Source organism: Pagrus pagrus (genome assembly GCF_965226575.1).
Source record: "Pagrus pagrus genome assembly, chromosome: 22".
Classification (NCBI taxonomy): domain Eukaryota; kingdom Metazoa; phylum Chordata; class Actinopteri; order Spariformes; family Sparidae; genus Pagrus; species Pagrus pagrus.
In genome coordinates, this window is record NC_140204.1 from 1,834,734 (window position 1) to 1,853,529 (window position 18,796).

The 18,796-nt window shown below is 44.1% G+C and overlaps 1 protein-coding gene across 3 annotated transcripts; it reads left to right on the forward strand.

Moving 5' to 3' along the window:
• The first annotated feature begins 310 nt into the window (after positions 1-310).
• rbm46 (RNA binding motif protein 46) lies at positions 311-17,158 on the forward strand. Of its 3 annotated transcripts, XR_014621466.1 has the most exons (12): positions 311-498; positions 1,871-2,053; positions 2,904-3,084; positions 3,563-3,719; positions 4,239-4,368; positions 4,833-4,930; positions 6,117-6,540; positions 8,891-9,090; positions 9,318-9,420; positions 13,609-13,822; positions 14,577-14,639; positions 16,155-16,283. XR_014621466.1 is itself a non-coding variant. In XM_084344591.1 (11 exons), exons 1-10 carry the CDS (start codon positions 480-482, stop codon positions 13,818-13,820), a joined length of 1,707 nt encoding a protein of 568 aa, XP_084200717.1. In that variant the 5' UTR covers positions 312-479; the 3' UTR covers positions 13,821-13,822; positions 16,155-16,283. The 3 variants fall into 3 exon arrangements, 2 of the variants coding, with proteins under 2 accessions (XP_084200717.1, XP_084200718.1); XM_084344591.1 differs by lacking the exon at positions 14,577-14,639 and having other exon boundaries at positions 312-498; XM_084344592.1 differs by lacking the exons at positions 13,609-13,822; positions 14,577-14,639 and having other exon boundaries at positions 312-498; positions 16,155-17,158.
• The last annotated feature ends 1,638 nt before the right edge of the window (positions 17,159-18,796 follow it).

Consider the following 18,796-nt stretch of genomic DNA (forward strand, 5'->3'; position numbering starts at 1 on the left):
TTATTCTTTATATTTTAATTTTAAACGTTTAGAACGTATCTACATGATGTCCCGCCTTCCGTGCCCCAGAGCGACGTGCTGATTGGCCCTTAGGGACTGTCAATCATAAGTCCGGCCAGTTGATTTGTTGCGTTGGTAAGAGTTTATTTTTGCTAGTTAGCTAAGTTAGAAGAACTTTTAGCTAGAATTCTTTATTCAAATTAATATAATCAATCATTTAAATATCTATATATTTAATTTAATTTATTTTATATTATATTTTATATGCCCCGTGTTCCGTGCCCCAGATCGACGTGCTGATTGGCTCGGAGGGACTGTCAATCATAATTCCGGCCCGGTGATTTGTCCAAACATAGTTCTCAGGTAACGCGTTACTTCTAGACCAACTTTAACTGAAGTACGTGACAGTTTGATCTCTAAGCTGTTGCTGTGTGACATTTTAAGACTTTGAGGAAGAAGACGGTTCACTGAGAGAGGAAATGGCGACAGGCCGAGCAGGTAAGAGTTTAATGCGCTGGGCTACAGCCGCAGTTAGCCGGAGAGGAAGACGCTCTGCGGGAAGCTAAAGTTCCGTTACCGTTACTGTTAGCTAACTGACGTTACAGAGCCGCTAGCTTAACGTCCTGTGGGCCGAGCTGGCAGCTGCTGGTTCCGTCTGTAGCTTGTGATTTTGTGTTGTGGACTTTTTCCCTCCTGGATGAATAAATCTGAGTGTTTCACACGCTGGTTGACGAGCTGACTTCACGTTAATGTCGCTGTCGCTCATTAGCAGCTGGGTGTGAAACTGTCCTCAGAAAATAACAAAGTTAGCTGAACAGAAGACTGAAAAGTAGCTTAGTTTAACTTACATTTCACATTCTGAGATCTTATCTAAGTAAAGCAAACATCAGGATCGGTGTTATGATAATTTATCCCCTTGCACTGTCACTTTTGGCCAAAATCATAAATCATAACGAGACTAATCAAGACAAGCTAATGTTAGCATGCTGGCTAACAACATCATACATCTCAGATTGGGTTATTTGGCAACATGGATTAAAACTAGCTGACATCTCAGCAGTTTTAACGTATATTTGCTCATGTGAGTGTAAAGTTTACATCCTGCCAGTGACTTTAAATCATATAGCAACTAAATGTAGATTTTTATTTTTTTTTACCTGTGTCAGGTAAATTAAGATACACAAAGTTAATTCAGCTTGAAAACACAGAGTAAAAAGCCTTCATTTAAAGTTGATCTTAAAATTAATTAAAATATGGTCATTGTTTTAACACAGTAAATGCTGTTTGATATTGTCATTGTCTTGTTTGGGACATAATTACTCTTAATTTGAAGTTTTCAGTTTGAAAATAAAGATTTTTCTCTGCTAAAACTACATTTCTGCAATAAGACAATTAAACATGTAACCAGAATCAATTGTAGTATCATCAATCATATGTATTTGATATACAGCTGCAACAAACGATTGTTTTCATTCTCGATTAATCGATTAGTTGTTTTTGTTCTATAAATATGTCAGTCAGTGTTTCCTGAAGTCCAAGATGGCGTCCTTAAGTGTCTGAAACAAACTCTTTAGTTTCCTGTCATGGAGGAGAAAAGAAACCAGAAAATATTCACATTTAACAAGCTGGAATCGGAAAACTTTCACTTATATTCACACATAAAAAATGACTTAAATCAAATACAATTTCAACATCACGGCCACCAACTGAATGATGTTATGAAGACAAGCTGATCTGTTGTGTGAGCTCGATTACTGAAGGAAGACTTTTTGTGATTAAATTCAAACTCATCGTCCTCTAACCTGAGCTGAGACCAGCTGCAGTATACTAGATGTTAACAGGACAGGTCACTGTGATGTTTGTGGGACAGACGGAGACAGAGACTCAGACGGAGACCTGGAGGGAGACAGCGGTAACGTCAGCCCTCTGGAGGGCGCCGAGGAGTTCAAGGCGTCCTGTGCCAAAGAGATGGCGCTGCTGAATCTGATGGAGAAGACGGGGTACAACATGGTGCAGGAGAACGGGCAGAGGAAGTACGGCGGACCACCGCCAGGTGTGTGTACGGAGCATGACAACAGTTTACTTCTTCTAAATGTTAAAGTATTTAATTGATTATTTGAAACGTTGATTTTTCTGCCAATGGATTAGCTGGTTAATTGCGTCAGCATTAACATGTGGGCTGTGACAGTTATGGAGAATAAGACTCACTGAAATACTCCTGACAAGATGCCAGAGAGGCTGATGGGAAATTTCAGAGAGGTTTTTTTTTTTAGAAGGAACCAAGAAGAAAGATAAAGCTGCAGTCAGTGTCATCAGAGGACAGCCTGGTTTAATACGACTAATAAGAACACAAGAGAGGAACATCCGTCAGCCCGCACACAGATTAGTGTTTGTGTGGACGAGGCACAGGAACAGCATGTGTGAGCCGAGGAGCGTGTGCAGACATTAATTTAATTTACAGTCGACTGATGAATGTCTGATTAAAGTCATCCGGTGGAAAATCCTGCTGCGTTTGAGGGATTAATAACCCAAATAATATGTTCCTTGATTACATAAAACCCCTGTGAGCTTTGTAGTACGTGAACGAAGACGTGAGTGAATTATACAACGTCCTCGCTTAAACCTGTTGACACATGACACAGCAAGACAACAACTACCTAAGTGCTTACTTACTCTGATGCAGCTATTTGCAAAAAGTAACTAGTAACTAAAGTTATCAAATAAATGTAGTGGAGTAGAAAAAGTACAATAAGTAATATTTGCCTGGTGTTAACCACTCTGTGCTGTAGTTAACTGACCTCAGGTGTTACATTAGTGCCAGTATTAAGTGAGTGCAGGATGGCAGGAGATCCAGACCTTCAGCTCCAGCCTGGTGTTGAACCCACACTGTGTCTCTGCTGCAGGCTGGGAGGGCCCGCCCCCTCAGCGGGGCTGCGAGGTGTTTGTGGGGAAGATTCCCAGAGACATGTACGAGGACCAACTGGTGCCTCTGTTCGAGAGAGCCGGCAGGATTTACGAGTTCAGACTGATGATGGAGTTCAGCGGAGAGAACCGCGGCTACGCCTTCGTCATGTACACCAGCAGGTAACTGTGTGCCGCCACCTCTGGTCGGGTAACATCCCGTTGAATATGAATCTTTTTCCAGGTGTAGTGTTCAAGTTGTGACGGTAGACAGGTTGATTTAGTCTCAGAACCTGAGTTGCATTAAAAGTAACATTAAAACATGTCATAAGAGTGTCAATTTACATCTCTACAACTGTTCATTTTGTAAACTGCAATAAGGCAGCAGAGCTTCACGTTTAAGAAGCTGGAACGAGATGATGTTTGACATTTTTGTGATTAATCAATTGTGAAAACAGTCGGCGACTAATCACAGCAGCTCTAAACCAAAATCTGCTCACAACCATTCATTTAAAGGACAGACGAGTGGACACATTAGATTACGTGGACCTAATAAGAATATATTATCCTTGAAATGTGGATTATTAACCACCTTTATTTTGAAAAACTGGAATATCAACAGTGGTTAAGTAAGTCTTGGTGGTTATTGATTGCGGTCCAGAGAGGCGGCTCAGAGGGCCATCCAGATGTTGGACAACTACGAGATCTGTCCGGGGAAGTTCATCGGAGTGTGCGTGAGTCTGGACAACTGCCGCCTCTTCATCGGCGCCATCCCCAAAGACAAGAGGAAGGACGAGATCATGGAGGAGATGAACAAGGTACCAACACCTCCACACATGCTGTATCCGAGCAGGAACTCACAATCAGTCCCGTTCTCCTGTATATGTGACTGAGGAGTGGAGACAAACAGGTAACCATGAACGTGAACTCATCGGATGGAGCTGTGACTCCCACAGACGAGAGAGAATAAATGAGTTTCATGAACTCATGAAATTGTTTCCAGGACTTCGACGCCTTCAATTAACTTTTGGAAAAAGTTAATTGAAGTTGTTAAAAGAATCTTTTTAAACTTGGAAACAAAATGAAGTCGACTTAAACAGCAGCTGACGAAACATTTTTCATCGGTGTCGTATTTGTAAAGGAACATTTAAGTGACGTGATGTGAACGGATGATGGAAGCAGATATGTTATACAACTACTGGCCAAAAGTATGTGGACACTGATGGAAAATTAGCTGGAACCTGGTCATGGTCATCTCAGGTTACAGTAATCATTTCCATCAGCATGTCTGTGATTCGCTCTGATTACATCCTATCGTATGTCCACGTGTGTCGCAGGTGACGGACGGCGTGGTGGATGTGATCGTGTATCCCAGCTCCACGGACAAAAGCAGAAATCGAGGTTTTGCCTTCGTCGAGTACGAATCCCACAAAGCAGCAGCGATGGCCCGGAGGAAGCTCATCCCTGGTACACGCTCCGTACTCACTTCCTGTCTCCTTTTTGATTATTAAGTCTGTCGTCTCTCTGCTGCTGAGTCACCACTGCTCTCTACATCACCTCCATCTGAGCCCACTCTGGGTCAGCTGCTGTCTTCATCCAGCAGAGGGAGGCATCACTCACTACAACACTGAGGTTCAGAGAGCTGATTGTTCAACTGCAGCTTTTTCTGTTATTTAACCTTCTCTCGATGTTATTGGCCGAAGTGCAGCACTGATTCCCAATAAGATTGGATGTTGTGTAAAACCCAAATAAAACCAGTTTCCTGTTGAACTGTGTTCAACTTTACCTTTCAAAATAAAAGTCCTGGGTGTCCCAGTACACACTGTGTAACTGCCTGTAGAAGAAGAAGACATAACCATCTCAGAGTCTTCTCATTAAAGTAGCTTACAGCAGTCAGTGTGATGAATACAAATCATTTCCATGTTCAACAGGGACCTTCCAGCTGTGGGGTCACACCATCCAGGTGGACTGGGCCGAGCCTGAGAAGGACGTGGACGTGGAGGTCATGCAGCGCGTCAGAGTCCTTTATGTAAGTATGAAACCTTCAAAAATATTGATCCCTTTGCTAGAAAATGACCCGAGAGGAAACTTACTCTGTGATCGATGGGAAAGGAGGAAATATAGATCACGTCAGAGCTGTTACTTTCTAAAGCCCACTTCAGTGGGAGTGAGAAAACTTCAGCGAAGCCTTTAATTCAGGATGAGTCGGAGAAAGACGGTCAGCTCCGGCTCTGCTCTCAGTCGGGTCAGTGTCTCAGGAAGACGGCTGAGAGAGAAATTCCTCCGGCTCGTTCAGATCAGAGGTGAGACGGAGAGAGAAGCAGCAGGAGGAGACCAGCAGGAGCTGCTCCTCCTCCAGGGGATCAATTACTGTGGAGGCTTTTACTCTGAAACACTGAGCTGTGCTCTGAGGGCAACAAACTCAAGAAGCCCCTCACACGTGTGAGGGAGGGTATTTTTAGCAGAGGAGGCCCAGAGGTAAAGAAAGCCCTCAGTGTGTGTGTGTGTGTGTGTGTGTGTGTGTGTGTGTGTGTGTGTGTGTGTGTGTGTGTGTGTGCTGATCGACTCTGCTAACAGAAGAACTGAGACTCTGAGTTACAGCAGATCAGGACGGCTGTAATTATCCTGCAAGTACAACGGCTGACAGGATCAGCGAGGGATAACGCCCAGCGAGGTGTCCATTATCAGGAATTAATCCATTAATTCCTGATTAATCCATTTATCCCCGTCATTAATCAGGCATGAAAAATTAAGACCATTCATTTATATTTTCATGCTTCTTGCCATCAAAATTAAAAGTCTGTCACGAGCCACAGCTCTGCGTCCCTGGCAACACCAGCACAATCAGCACCATCTCATGAGCTTCACGTAATGGAAATGTTGTGTGGACCTTAGACACGACCTAGCAACGGAGATAAACTGGTCCGGTCAGCTCAGTGAACTCTTTGGCTCGGCTTAACACGCTGATAGGTATCTGTGTACTTCCACATCTGCCCGTAAGTACCACTGACCTGCAGATGATTTGAAATGACATCAGGACTTTTGCCAAAAGTAAACGCAGAGTGAAAACAGAGCAAAAGGCCAAAAATACTTGGAAGTTATTTGGGTTTAGACTCACGTGAGGTGAAGGTTTACACACTGAACTTGTTTGTTACATTATAATCCATCAGAATTTAACAGAACCAATGAAATGTTCCTCTCTGTCCGTGCTCCAGGTCCGTAACCTGATGCTGAGCACCACTGAGGAAACTCTTCTTCAGGAGTTCTCCTGCTTCAAACCGGGCTGTGTGGAGCGAGTCAAGAAGCTCACCGACTACGCCTTCGTGCACTACCGCAGCCGCGAGGACGCCATCACCGCGCTGGGCCTCATGAACGGGGCCCAGATCGACGGAGCGAGCGTGGAGGTGACGCTGGCCAAACCTGTCGGCGTCAAAGACTGGAGCGTCTCCGGGAGGAGGTACAACAGCAGAGGATACCTGGGAAACAACGCAGCGGCAGGAGCGGGAGGAGACGGAGGGAACGGGACGTTTTTCCTGCACAGGAGCAGCGGAGGGATGATGGGAGGAGGCGGTGACAGATACTCTACACTGAGACCCCTGCACACCCGCCTGGGAAGCCCCTTCTACGACGCAGCAGGAGGTGAGGACGAGACTCAGTGGTATTCAAAATATCATCACAATCAATAAATGTTAAAGTGACAGCTTTATAATGAAGGTCTGTCGAGCAGCAGAGAAATGCTGACTACAGACCGTGTCCTCCACATGTCAGAAAACATCTCAACAAATGTCACATCCTCAGGATGTAAGTGGAAACAAAAGTTGTGATGCAGAAGAGATCTTTCTGTCACACTGTGCAGCCTCAGGTTGGATTTAGATGCTGGTAACTTCTCTTAACACCTCAAAAAGGAGGATTTCCTGCTTTCATTTTATTTTAAACTTTTTTCTGATTTAGCTCTCAACAAACAGCAGATGAAGATAAATTCATCTCAACTCTGGAGAAACTTCCTGTTTCCATAGTGTGAAAGTGAGAGCGCTCTCCATCCAATTCAAAATGTTCATGTGCAGCGAGTTATTAAAGACGGCTGACCATGAATCATTAATCATCATCGTCTTCATCCGGAGCTGAATGATCATTTTCATTTAGATAGAAGTGAAGCGCCTGCAGCTCCTCATGACGTCGTACAGAGTAAAGTCAGATCTCTGCTCTGCGTTTCTGCTTCTTCTCTCAAGGCAGTTGTTGCTTCTAGCAATCGTTAGATACACGCAGCGTTTTGATATCACAGCACTGTATTAGATCTATCCTTCAGTTGTACTCGGACACCTGTAACGAGGAGGCTGTCGGTGTGAAGAACGAGCTGTTTCTGCCTGTTCATTAACTCTGTCCGAGCTCCATTTTGTTTGTCACTCACGCGGCCTCTCTCTTCTTCTTCTTCTTCTTCTATTTCATTCAACTTGCTGAGTGTTCAATTTTCCATCCTGCAAGTCTGAGCAGGTTTTGACTTTTTTAATCCATTACACACCACATTCATCCAATTCTCACTCGTATATTGACACGGACATGATAGTAATCTGGTGATGAAGCAAAACTCCAGTTTCCCTCCCCGACGCCTGCAGACATTTTGTGAAAATGAGAAAAGTTCTGGAGTTAACGCTCCCACAAATGGACTGTGAAATATTTATGAGAGGAGTAGTGAAGGGGTAGATAAGAGAGAGAGACTCCTGAGAAAAGGAATTAAAGATTCACTTTGGGAGTTTGAGACATGGAGGAGGGAAGACGGACAGAGGAGGAACGCTTCAGGAGGGAAGACGTGTTGATGGAGATGAGAGAGGAGCTGCTTCATGTTCAGCTACACTCAATAATGACTGTAATTAACACTCATTAAGGGACAAAAAGAAAAAAAGTTGAGTGCAGGAAGTCAGAGGGATTCTGGGAAATGTGGTGCAGTTTTGCTGTGGCACTAGCAGCTCTGTTGCAGCGAGATAAAGAGGCCGCCATTAATCTTTATTTACTCTTATAGAAATATAGCTGATTCAGTGTGACAGTGATGCATCGATGGTGAAAGTGTTAAACAGCCAAATGAAAGCAGCACACATTTACATTTAATCATGAATAACCAGGGTTTGTTGGAGCTTTAAGATACAGATCATCTTTCACTAAGTGTTTAAGACCAGAAGAATCTGCCCCTGAATTCACCCCTCCGCTAAATTAATGACATGATTAACATAACTGGATATGTTTCATGGATCAGCAGCGCCAGACGACTTGAATCTAAAACAGTTTGAACAAAGTCTTAGAACGTTTCTACAGAGTTGAAGTGTAAAACAAGGAGAGACTAATGGAGAGTAATAAAACTTAGTCAACAGAATCGATTCACAAATGTCAACAATCCATCTTCTCAGTCTTAATTAGTAGCGTGATGTTGACGGGACAATAAAGGTGGAACTAAACGTCGAGGGTAGTGCAGCACCCGGACAATTTACAGCACGCACATGCTAGAGTTATCTCATCTTTACACGAGGCAGGGGCTGCAAGCCTTTCTTTTATTTAATAACTGGATAATTACCTTTTGCAAGATGAACTTTAAGCAGACCACTGCAGAGTTATCAGCTGCAGAGCATCTGTCCGTCTGTCTGGCAGTTTCTTTACAGGTGTGTATCAATGAATAGTAACTGTGACCAGCAAGTAGACGTAGACTGAGTGACTCTGTCTCACCACGTCGGTATGAACCCGAAACAGAGACACTTCTCTGTGATCTGACTCAGTAAATGGATCAGATCAGAATCAAATCGTGAGATTGGCAAAGATTCACAGCCCTAACAGTCAACATCACATCTGTTGCTGTAGCTGTTTTATTTAGTCAGTTAAAGTTAACTTGTTACCTCCAGGCTACAACAGACACATGTTTGGCTAATGAGCGCTCATGCTAATCCTCTGAGTGTGTGTGTGTGTGTGTGTGTGTGTGTGTGTGTGTGTGTGTGTGTGTCATCAGAGGATCCAGACAGGTGTGTGTACCCCCTGTTTGCCGGCACTCCTCTCTCCCCCACCAACCTGCAGGCGCTGAAGCAGGGTCAGATCGCCTCCGCCGTCAATCTGCTCGACTTCTACTGCAGCAAGAACTTCTGGTCCCAGCCCGAGTACCAGCTGTACTCCACGCCTGGACGGGACGGGAAACTGCTGCTCCTCTACAAGGTGTGTCGCCTGCCTCCACCTCCTTTTACCTGACTCCACTTCACTTTACGTCACAGTGAGCACAAGCCTCACTGCAGCCGTTAAACAGCAGAATATATTCATGCAGAATAAATACATAAATGTTTATTTGTATACATTTTAAAGATTATTTCCATTCGTCAAAAACAAACAAACTGAGGGTGTGTGTGTGTGTGTGTGTGTGTGTGTGTGTGTGTGTGTGCGTGCAGGTGTTGATCCCGTCAACACGAAGCACCTACATGCCTGACAAGCTGTGTGCGCTGCTGGATGACGCCAAAGAGCTGGCTGCACAGACCACCCTGTGGAACCTGGGTACACACACACACACACACGCACGCACACACACACACACACACACACACACACACACACACACACAGTGCTTACAGGCATCCAGACACAGTTTGACATTCAGTTTTATGATGTGTGTTGTCTGTTTGTTTGCTGGGCTGTTTACTGTATGTGCATGTATAAACACACTGTTTACAAAACACCGTGTGAATAAACAAGCTGTTAGTTTACAGCTGTGGAGCAAATGGCGGCAAACCCATCCTCCATGTTTGATTGTTTGTATAACAAACAGCACACGACAGTCGGTCTGCCATTTTAAATCCCTTTTGCCTTTAATGCCTTTAATTAACACGCTCAGTTTGAAGGAAGAAGTTTATCGCACGTATCCGTGTGACTGAAATCAGCTTTCATGTTTATCACATTTGCTTCTCGATGCTGTCAACGTGTGTTGCATTTAAAAAGGACAGAGTTTTAACCGCCAACCATTTTGAAGCGTGGTCGAGGAAAAACGTGTCAAGAAATGTGAGTTAGTGTCTTAATTTCATGTCTTTTCCTCTCGATCCTTCATTTAAACAGTAACAGTCGTCTCTGCTGCAGTGATTTGGTTTCAGAAGCGTCACCTGTCTGACTCCTCGTGGTTGAACAGGTGCAGAGGTGTCGTGATGAACCTGTTATTGGACAAGGTGTAGTAATCTACTGTCCACAGAGCCGCTGCAGCAGATAATGAAGTAAAATCCATTTTAAACACCATCTGTATTCACACAGCAGAGCAGTCTGGAGCTGAAGCAGCCTAATAATCTGTGTTTGCATTATTACATTTTGACACTCTTAATCTAACCATCATCATTTATTCAGATTCATATTACAGTTTAATCCGTCTGCTGGACTGAACTCGCTGCCTTCAGTTATCTCAGAGTTTCTGCTCATCACTGCCTTCTTGAGTGGCAGTTTTCAGGAGTTCAGGACCCTGCAGGCGTCTCAGTTTCTTTAACTCTCAGGTCACCTGAATGCTGCCGGGATGTCTGAGTCTCAGAACAGATTGGACCGATCCAGACGGGTTTGGCAGCCTCGTTATGTCGCGTATTGTCTGAAATGCGTCGTAGCAGCTGTCAGAGTCTGAACTCGTGCCATCCGGAGCTCCCTCTGAGCCAATCACAGAGTCTCTCACGTCTCTCACAACATGTTGAACATTTGAGGAGCTCTGTTCAAAACGACATAATTGGAAATGAACATCACCTGCTGACTGGAACCAGATCAAAACCGCCTGAATCCCGCTGAAGTTACAAGCTATCTGTTTTGTTAACATCTGTTCTGCTAAATCATTCACATTTAGAGCGAGTGAGACGTGATCAGAGTGGTTTTACTGCATGTGTTAATGAACATCTTCCAGTCCACTCAGTGGTACAAGATCTGTACCATGAGAAACATCCACTACACCTGCTGAATTAAAAACACATTTCTACGCCCGCCCTCGAGCCTGCAACAGCCAACGAGTGATCGTGTAGACAAAATGACCCCCTCTCTTCTTCCTCCTCTCTCCTGAGCCAATCACACACCAGCCTCCGGATGATTGATGCATCATGTAGCCAATGAGGATTCAGATCCAGTAATATATAGTTTATATCAGATTTTAAAGCCCTAAACCTGGAGATGATGTGAGTTCATGTGGTTTGGCTCTTTGATCAGGCTGTTTGTCCACCTTGTTTTGGACTAGTTTATCTGCACAGAGTCAGTGTGAACGAGGAAATGAAGAACTATAATGAGTTTTTGCTGCTGTTACTCTCAGGCAGGTCAAAGAGTGGACATTTCTTCGGCTGAATATTTCCTCAGAAAATATCTGTGAAGTGTTTATTTTCAGTGATGTTTGTATTAAATTTGAATGTGAGGCTGTGTGAAGTGGACACATTGTGTTTTCCAGCTAACAGGAGCAGCTACAGGTCGTATTTTCCCATTGAAAAGCGAGGAAAAATAAATAATTCAGTGTGTTCAAACTCCTATTGATTAATGACAGAAGCACACACAGAGCCGCTGACAGCTCGGGGAAATAATAATCTTATAACATTTCAAAACAGCCTCAAATGTTTCTGGTTCAACAGCAGCTTTGAATGTACTTTGGACTGAGTGGGGATGTTTCAGATCATTTACACACATGTCCTGCCAGGTGAACCAGCGTCTCTGACCTTTAAAACATCACCATGAACTGATCTTTGGCTCCATGGAGCTTCTGACTATTTTTACCGGATGCAGAGATATTTGAAGAGCCTCCCATCATGCCTTCGTTGAACCACGCAGCTGCTCCGTCCTGAAAATAGAGCACAACTCCAGTTTTACTAAATGTGTCTCTCGGGGCCGCAGCTTGAGTGCAGCAGCCGTATACGCAGTAAAATGTCGTCCCATCAGCCTGTGAGTGAAGAGGAGCAGTGAGAAAGTGTTTCAGAGCACAAAGAGGCTGAAATAAGCTGGTTTTTCCTAATTGACTTTCAGGAAGCAGGTCTGTGTCGTCGCAGCTCCCTCGGGTCCCTGCGGTCTGCAACAGGCCGACCCAAACGCAATTAAAAATGTTTTTTTGGACACGAGATGTTACTTTGAAAACGTGAAAAGGAAGTTGGGAGTGCCCGGGCTGCTGGAAGCCCGCCCTGCGGTGGGCGCTTTTAATCAAACTCTCTTACACTGCATCCATTTTTTATGACGCTCGCAGCTCCACAGGGACCTGAATATCTCTGCCAGTGATGGAGCTCAACCCACAACATGCCGTCTGTCCTCCTCCTCCTCCTCCTCCTCCTCCTCCTCCAACCCTTCCCTCTCACTCTGTCTTCTGACATCCCAATCTGTGTCCGTCCTGCAGACACTCTCCCTGCAGGAGCTAATGCTGAGTGTTTTGTTGATAATTGACCTCCAAAATAAATTTGCAGAAACGTTTAATTATTAATTGTGGCTTCACCCCGAGCAGTATCACACTGGCTATTTTGAATTGTGATTATTCCTTGAAATTAAACTCCAGGCTTGTGTCGTCGGTGGACTCACAGTTTGATTTTTTATTAGTGTCCCTGAATGTTTAACAAGCAACAGTTTCCGCTTCTATAATCTGAACCTACACTCCTGATGTCAACAAGTCTTTCAAGTTTTGTTTCCAGTATATAAAACGGTTAATCGCCAAAACTTTTCCCAAAAAGGCTGTTATTTGAGATTGTTGGCAGCCATGTTTAAAATGCAGCTGTACTTGCATTCAGATCGTCTCACCAGGATACATTTTATGTATCAGCAGAGCCACAGAGGCAGCCGGAAGATGTGCTGATGTCTGGTTAAAAGAAATGCTACAGCAGCTGCAGCTCATCTCTTGAGGAGTCGCCACTGTGTTTCTGAAACAGACTCTCTGGTCTTCACACCTGTAGCTGCCACTAGCTGCCTGGCAGTAATGTGTGTTCTCAAGACACAAACAAAACAATAAAACCTCCTCCATGCAGCAGCCAGCGTCAAACACCTCACCTTCACATGAAGACTCACTCAGTGTAGGAATGTGTTGGGACGACAGGAAGTACCTGTTGATCATCTGTGAGCTGCTGTTCATCCAGCCGGGAGGCTTTTGTCCCTTAAATGAATCTTTAACATGTCTCCTCTCCTCTCTCCTGTCTCCTCTCCTCTCTCCTGTCTCCTGTCTCCTGTCTCCTCTCCTCTCTCCTATCTCCTGTCTCCTCTCCTCTCTCCTGTCTCCTCTCTCCTGTCTCCTGTCTCCTCTCTCCTGTCTCCTCTCTCCTGTCTCCTATCTCCTGTCTCCTATCTCCTGTCTCCTCTCTCCTCTCTCCTGTCTCCTCTCTCCTGTCTCCTCTCCTCTCCTGTCTCCTGTCTCCTGTCTCCTCTCCTCTCTCCTCTCTCCTCTCCTGTCTCCTCTCTCCTCTCCTGTCTCCTCTCCTGTCTCCTGTCTCCTGTCTCCTCTCCTCTCTCCTCTCTCCTCTCTCCTCTCCTGTCTCCTCTCCTGTCTCCTGTCTCCTCTCCTCTCCTGTCTCCTCTCCTGTCTCCTGTCTCCTGTCTCCTGTCTCCTCTCTCCTGTCTCCTCTCTCCTCTCCTGTCTCCTCTCCTCTCTCCTCTCTCCTCTCTCCTCTCCTGTCTCCTCTCCTCTCTCCTCTCTCCTCTCCTGTCTCCTCTCTCCTGTCTCTTCTCCTGTCTCCTCTCTCCTCTCCTGTCTCCTGTCTCCTGTCTCCTCTCCTCCAGACTCGTCCCTCTTCAGTGGAGCTTCCTGTGATTCTCCCAGCACCCCCTCTCCTCCCCTCACCGTCCCGCCGTCGGCCACCAGTCCCCGGCTGCTGACCTGCGGCGGCAGGGCCTTCGCCTCCTGCCTCCCTCCTCCTCCCCCGCCCTCTCCCTTCCCCCTCTCCCCCCTGCCTTCTCTGTCCTCGCTCGGCCCCCTGTCGCCTTTCTACTGACGGTGAGAGTTTTACCATAATTAACCTCTAATGAATCACGTGAGGTTACATTAATGTGTGGGATTGTTTTTTACAGCCGGTTTCTGAAAGGAAAGACAAACGATCACTGCAAAATAAATGTTGGCATCTTTCCTTTTTCTGAAAACCACGGATCTTCTGAAATGTATCAAGGGGTTGATCAGGGTTAAAGGGGAACTACCGTCCCTAACCTGGACCTTATTTCTAGCATAAATACGATCATTTACTCACCCAGATAACTTTGGTGTCATCTGGAGTCGTTCTCCAGTGGAGCGCCGCGTTTATCCATATACTGCGAGTGACGGGGCACTGAAGCCTCTATGAGCATTATCTGCCACGAAGCTAGTTCATTTCACCAATATGTTGTAATGAAGGGTGAAGGCGGGTGGAGACGGGTGGAAATGTCCTGATGTCTTGTTAAAAATACCCTGTTCTGTTGGTTGAAACGTGCTCTCAGCGTCATCTTGAACGGCGGTCTCTCGTGATCTGATCTGATCATAACATGATTTTATACGTCAGGTCTAATGGAGCCATGATTCGCATTTTCTTCTGCATCTGGGCTGGAACATACTGAGCTGAATGACAAACCGACCTATGAATACATTTATCACATGTTCATGTTCATGTCACTTGTTGTGTTACCGCGCTGTGATCCCGAGGGCCGAGCAGTGTGATTAAAAATAGCTGTCGAGCTAACTGTAAGACTTTGTGATGTGAAGATGTGGCTTGATGTTGCAGGAGGCCTTTTCTCGTCTGACACTGAGCAGCGAGGAGACAATCTGAGGACGAGGAGGAGAAAAGGCAGGACCGTCTTATATTTTCTAAATATTTTCTGTTCCTGTAACGTCTCCCATCTCTGCTTCATTCCTGTTATCTCCGTCAGAGATGAAGGAGGACGATGTTTAGCTTCTGCTCAGCTTCTTCTCTCTATCGCCCTGATTTAGAAAACTAAACTAAAAGAGAACAAAGACAGACGCTGTTTAGGTTTTACAAAAACACAAATCCAGCTGATAAAAAGTCTTTTCTAGACGTCTGTTAAATGTCAGTCGGCCTCCTCCTCTCCTCCTCCTCTCCGGTTCACCTTAAAGTACCCATCAAATCAAAAACATGTCGAATCATCTGTTCAGTTTTCAGGTGAAAGATACATTTTTTCGAAAGTTGGCCAAAATGTGACATTTAGACATGAAAGAAAGAACGAGTGTCTGAACAGATCTCATCAGTGACAGAAGTTTCACTACGTACATTAATGCCACGTTTAGTGTTAACAATGCAGAGCTCTATCACAGTGACTTACAGAGAGAGTGTAAAAAGAGCCGAGAGATTAAGAAACAGGCTTTTCCACGACATCAGTCTGATTTCCATTTTCTTTCATCCTCCCATTAAACCAGTCGTCTCTAGAGAGAGCTAAAAACAGAAAGACAGGGAGGAGGAGGAGGAGGAGGAGGAGGAGGGACCTCACCTTCGTCTTCTTCTACTCCTGAGGAATGTTTGTAGCTGCTGATCCCTTTTTACGTTTGAGTTAACCTGAGTTATCTGTGCGAGGAAGAGGAACCGCAGATATCAGAGTTTCCTCCACATTTCTCAGTCTCCTGACCCATTTCACAGCTGTGTTTTTATACACTTTAAAGGCTCCAGTCATCTGAAAGAAGAATATGAGAAAGAAGCAAAAAAACAGTCTGTGAGGGCAGATTTAAGATATATTTCTGCTTTAGATTAAACTTACTGGCGTCTTTCTGGTTATGTTTTACCCTCGTTCAGACCAGAATCACTCAGAAAAGAGAGAAAAGTTAAAAGACGTAAGAACACAATTAGATTTGTTTTTACACTTTCTGGTCCTGTGAAGAAAAAGTCTCAACATCTCATTAAAAATATTAAGTTTTGTCGCCACAAAAACAGCTGGAAAATGTCCAGACATCTCATTAAAAATACCCCGTTTTACTGCGACACGGGCTGAAAAATGTTAAGCCTCTCTAAGAATAAAAAGTAGCTTTGCAGCCACAAAGACAGCTGGAGTCTTAATGTCTCATAAAAATACAGCAAAAACACGGCTGCTGTCTCGTTCGTCTGTGAAGGAAAAAAAGGACATTATCAGGAAGTTACAGGTAAAAACAATAAAAAACAATCATGTTTAGATTCAGTATATTTAAATTAATTTAAGAATTTAAAGTACCGACTTAAAACGTGCTCACTCACCATTTTTTCCCACCAGAGAAACGTTTAAACTTTTACTTTGTGAGAAAAACACACTGGAAGTAAAATGCCACAGCTGACTGAGTAAAACAAGTTGTAAGAAAGTAATTTTCTGTTGTTTTTTAGATCTGGAGAGGAGGATGACAGCAGGAAGTTTATTTCTTCATCACAGGAGAAGAAATCAGAAGCAGAGTCACGGTTGTTCATCGTTGTTTTAAGACCTGAACAGACATTTTATTAACGCAGAACAAGAAAGAGTTCAGAGGTGACGAGTGTCTTCACGTTGCCAGATCTGAAGGCTGGAAGTGTTTTTATTGATGTGAGTGTTTTTATGTTCCTCTTTACGTCTCGTTATGTGCAGTGATTTGTTCAGAGTCGACGTCTCTGAAGGCTTTAAGAGGTTTTATTGATCTGATTCAAGTCAACGCAGATCAAACAGTGTTTAAGACTAACGATTTTCTTAAGTTCACATCTTGTTTGTGTTCAGTGGATGCTCTCGTTCAGCTGTTTGTTTCAGTTCAGGCCCTTTGGAGCTGTGAACATGTTTAATATATTTATACAGCGCATGTTTCAGTCGACGTTTCTGGAGTTTGATTCATTTAGTTTTCAGGCTGGTTGATTGGAAATCTGTATAGAAAGTTTGTTGAGATGTAATCTGTAACTTTTAAAGTCTCAAAAGTAATTCAACAGAGAGACTTCTATTTAAATTTGTAATGTTTATCCCTGCTGATGTTATTCAGAGAACCAATTAAAATCCCTTCGTCTGTTATTAATTGTAATCGGTTAACTGATGCAAACTAATCTGAAAAAAGGCCTCATTTAACAAAAAAAGCTTAATCAAGCCCAAGAATCAGGAAAGCAGAACAAAGAGAAATCTAATCTGTAAAAACTATTAATAAATAAACCCTATTTATTTAAAAGTTAGTGTGAATTTTCAATTATAAAATGTTAAAATACGTCTCCCACGCTTTAAATTAACAAACAAAATGAAGAGTTTGAGCGGAACAATCAGAACTCAGCCGTGTGCTTGACATGTTGTTGACGTGATGTAGAAACACTGACGATGAAATTTCAGGTAGTTTTGTCTGTAAACTTCGGTGTTTTGGAATAAAACTGTTGACAGATTTACAGCTAATGTGTTGTTCGTCAATAGAAATGGCAAAATGATTTTCTAACAGAAGACATCTGTTATACAGGAGTTAAGTCCTGTAGCTTTGTATCGCAGACATTTTCCTTTGCTTCTGATTTACTGGTTCAGCCTGAAGATAAACGTTCTCCAGCAACAGGTTGACTTTTTTTTTTATCTGTCCAGCTCGAAGTCCAAATTCTCCATTTACTGGTCGAGTCCGAAGTCCAAGTTTTCGATTTTTCCAGTGGAACCTGGACCTGAAGTTCCCTATTTAATGGTTGAGACTGAAGCCGAAGTCCTCAAGCTACCAGTCCAGCCTGAAGATAAAAGTTTGTGATTAACAGGCTGAGCCTAAAGTCGAAACGTGTTTTATCTGTCCAACTTGAAGCCTTGAAGTTCACAGTTCTTAAATACCTTCAGGCTCGACCGGTAAATAGATAACTTCGGGTTCAGGCTCAACAAGTAAATCATAAACTTCAGCTTAAGTCTTGACTGGTAGCCTTCCCGAAGCTGAAGTCCTCAAGCTACCAGTCCAGCCTGAAGATAAAAGTTCCCGAGCAACACGTCGAGCCTAAAGCTAAAACTTTTGTTTTATCTGTCCAACTTGAAGCCAAAGTTTTTGATTTACTTGTCCAGCATGAATCCCAAAGGTATCGATTCAACGGTGGAACCTGAAGCTAACGTTCTCCGTACCGGTGGAGCTTGAGGCCAAAGATCTCAATTCACCTGAAGCTGAAGTTCTTGATTAGTCCAAAGACGGCGCTCTCGATTAACCAAGCCCAGACCTAGAGTCCTTGATCTGACAGTCAAGACGGAGGCTAAAGTCCTTGATGTCTTGGTGAATCATTCCAACAATCACCTGTAATAGTTGGAGCGTGTTGTACGCTCGGGATGCATGTTGACTCAGAGATAGGCTCAGGACTTAAGACATTGGGAAGGAGAGCCGTTGCTGAACCGTTTGATCCGAAAGGAGTTGCGGTGGTTCCAGCGTCTGATCAAGACGCCTCCTGCACTACTGTGGACGCAGAAAAACCAATAAAAAAGCAACACTATGTTTTCAGACTCGATGCAGATATAATACTTGTTCTGCTGCAGTAAACTTTCTTCTTCTTTCCGTTTCACCTTGAACCCTCAAATCCTCCGGGAGGTAAACAAAGACGAGCTTTCAATCAGAGTCCACCTTTGTCGTGCAACAAAAAATGTTCATTCGAGCAGAGAAAGAAGTCGTTGACCTTGAAATGCACAGGAAGACACTTTTGTGTGGATGGTACAATGCAAGCAAACACTGGATTTCTCTGATTTGCCTCGAGCTGTTTGTGGCTGTGACTGTAGCTGAGCTTCACGCTGACTTCAGCATCAGGACTGAAGTGTGGACCTGGACGTTTGAGCCAACAATGAGGAGAAGTTACTGAAATACAGAGAAACAACGGCAGCAGGGCAAACTTCATCTGCTGCAGAAAATCATACCTGTTCTTAAAAAGCTCCAGATCAGCTGCTCAGTGGACCTGCTGCTGACAGATCAGCTGCTCAGTGGACCTGCTGCTGACAGATCAGCTGCTCAGTGGACCTGCTGCTGACAGATCAGGTGAACGGAAACAAACTTTTTGGGGTTTTTCCTTGTGTATTTATTCGCTCTCGC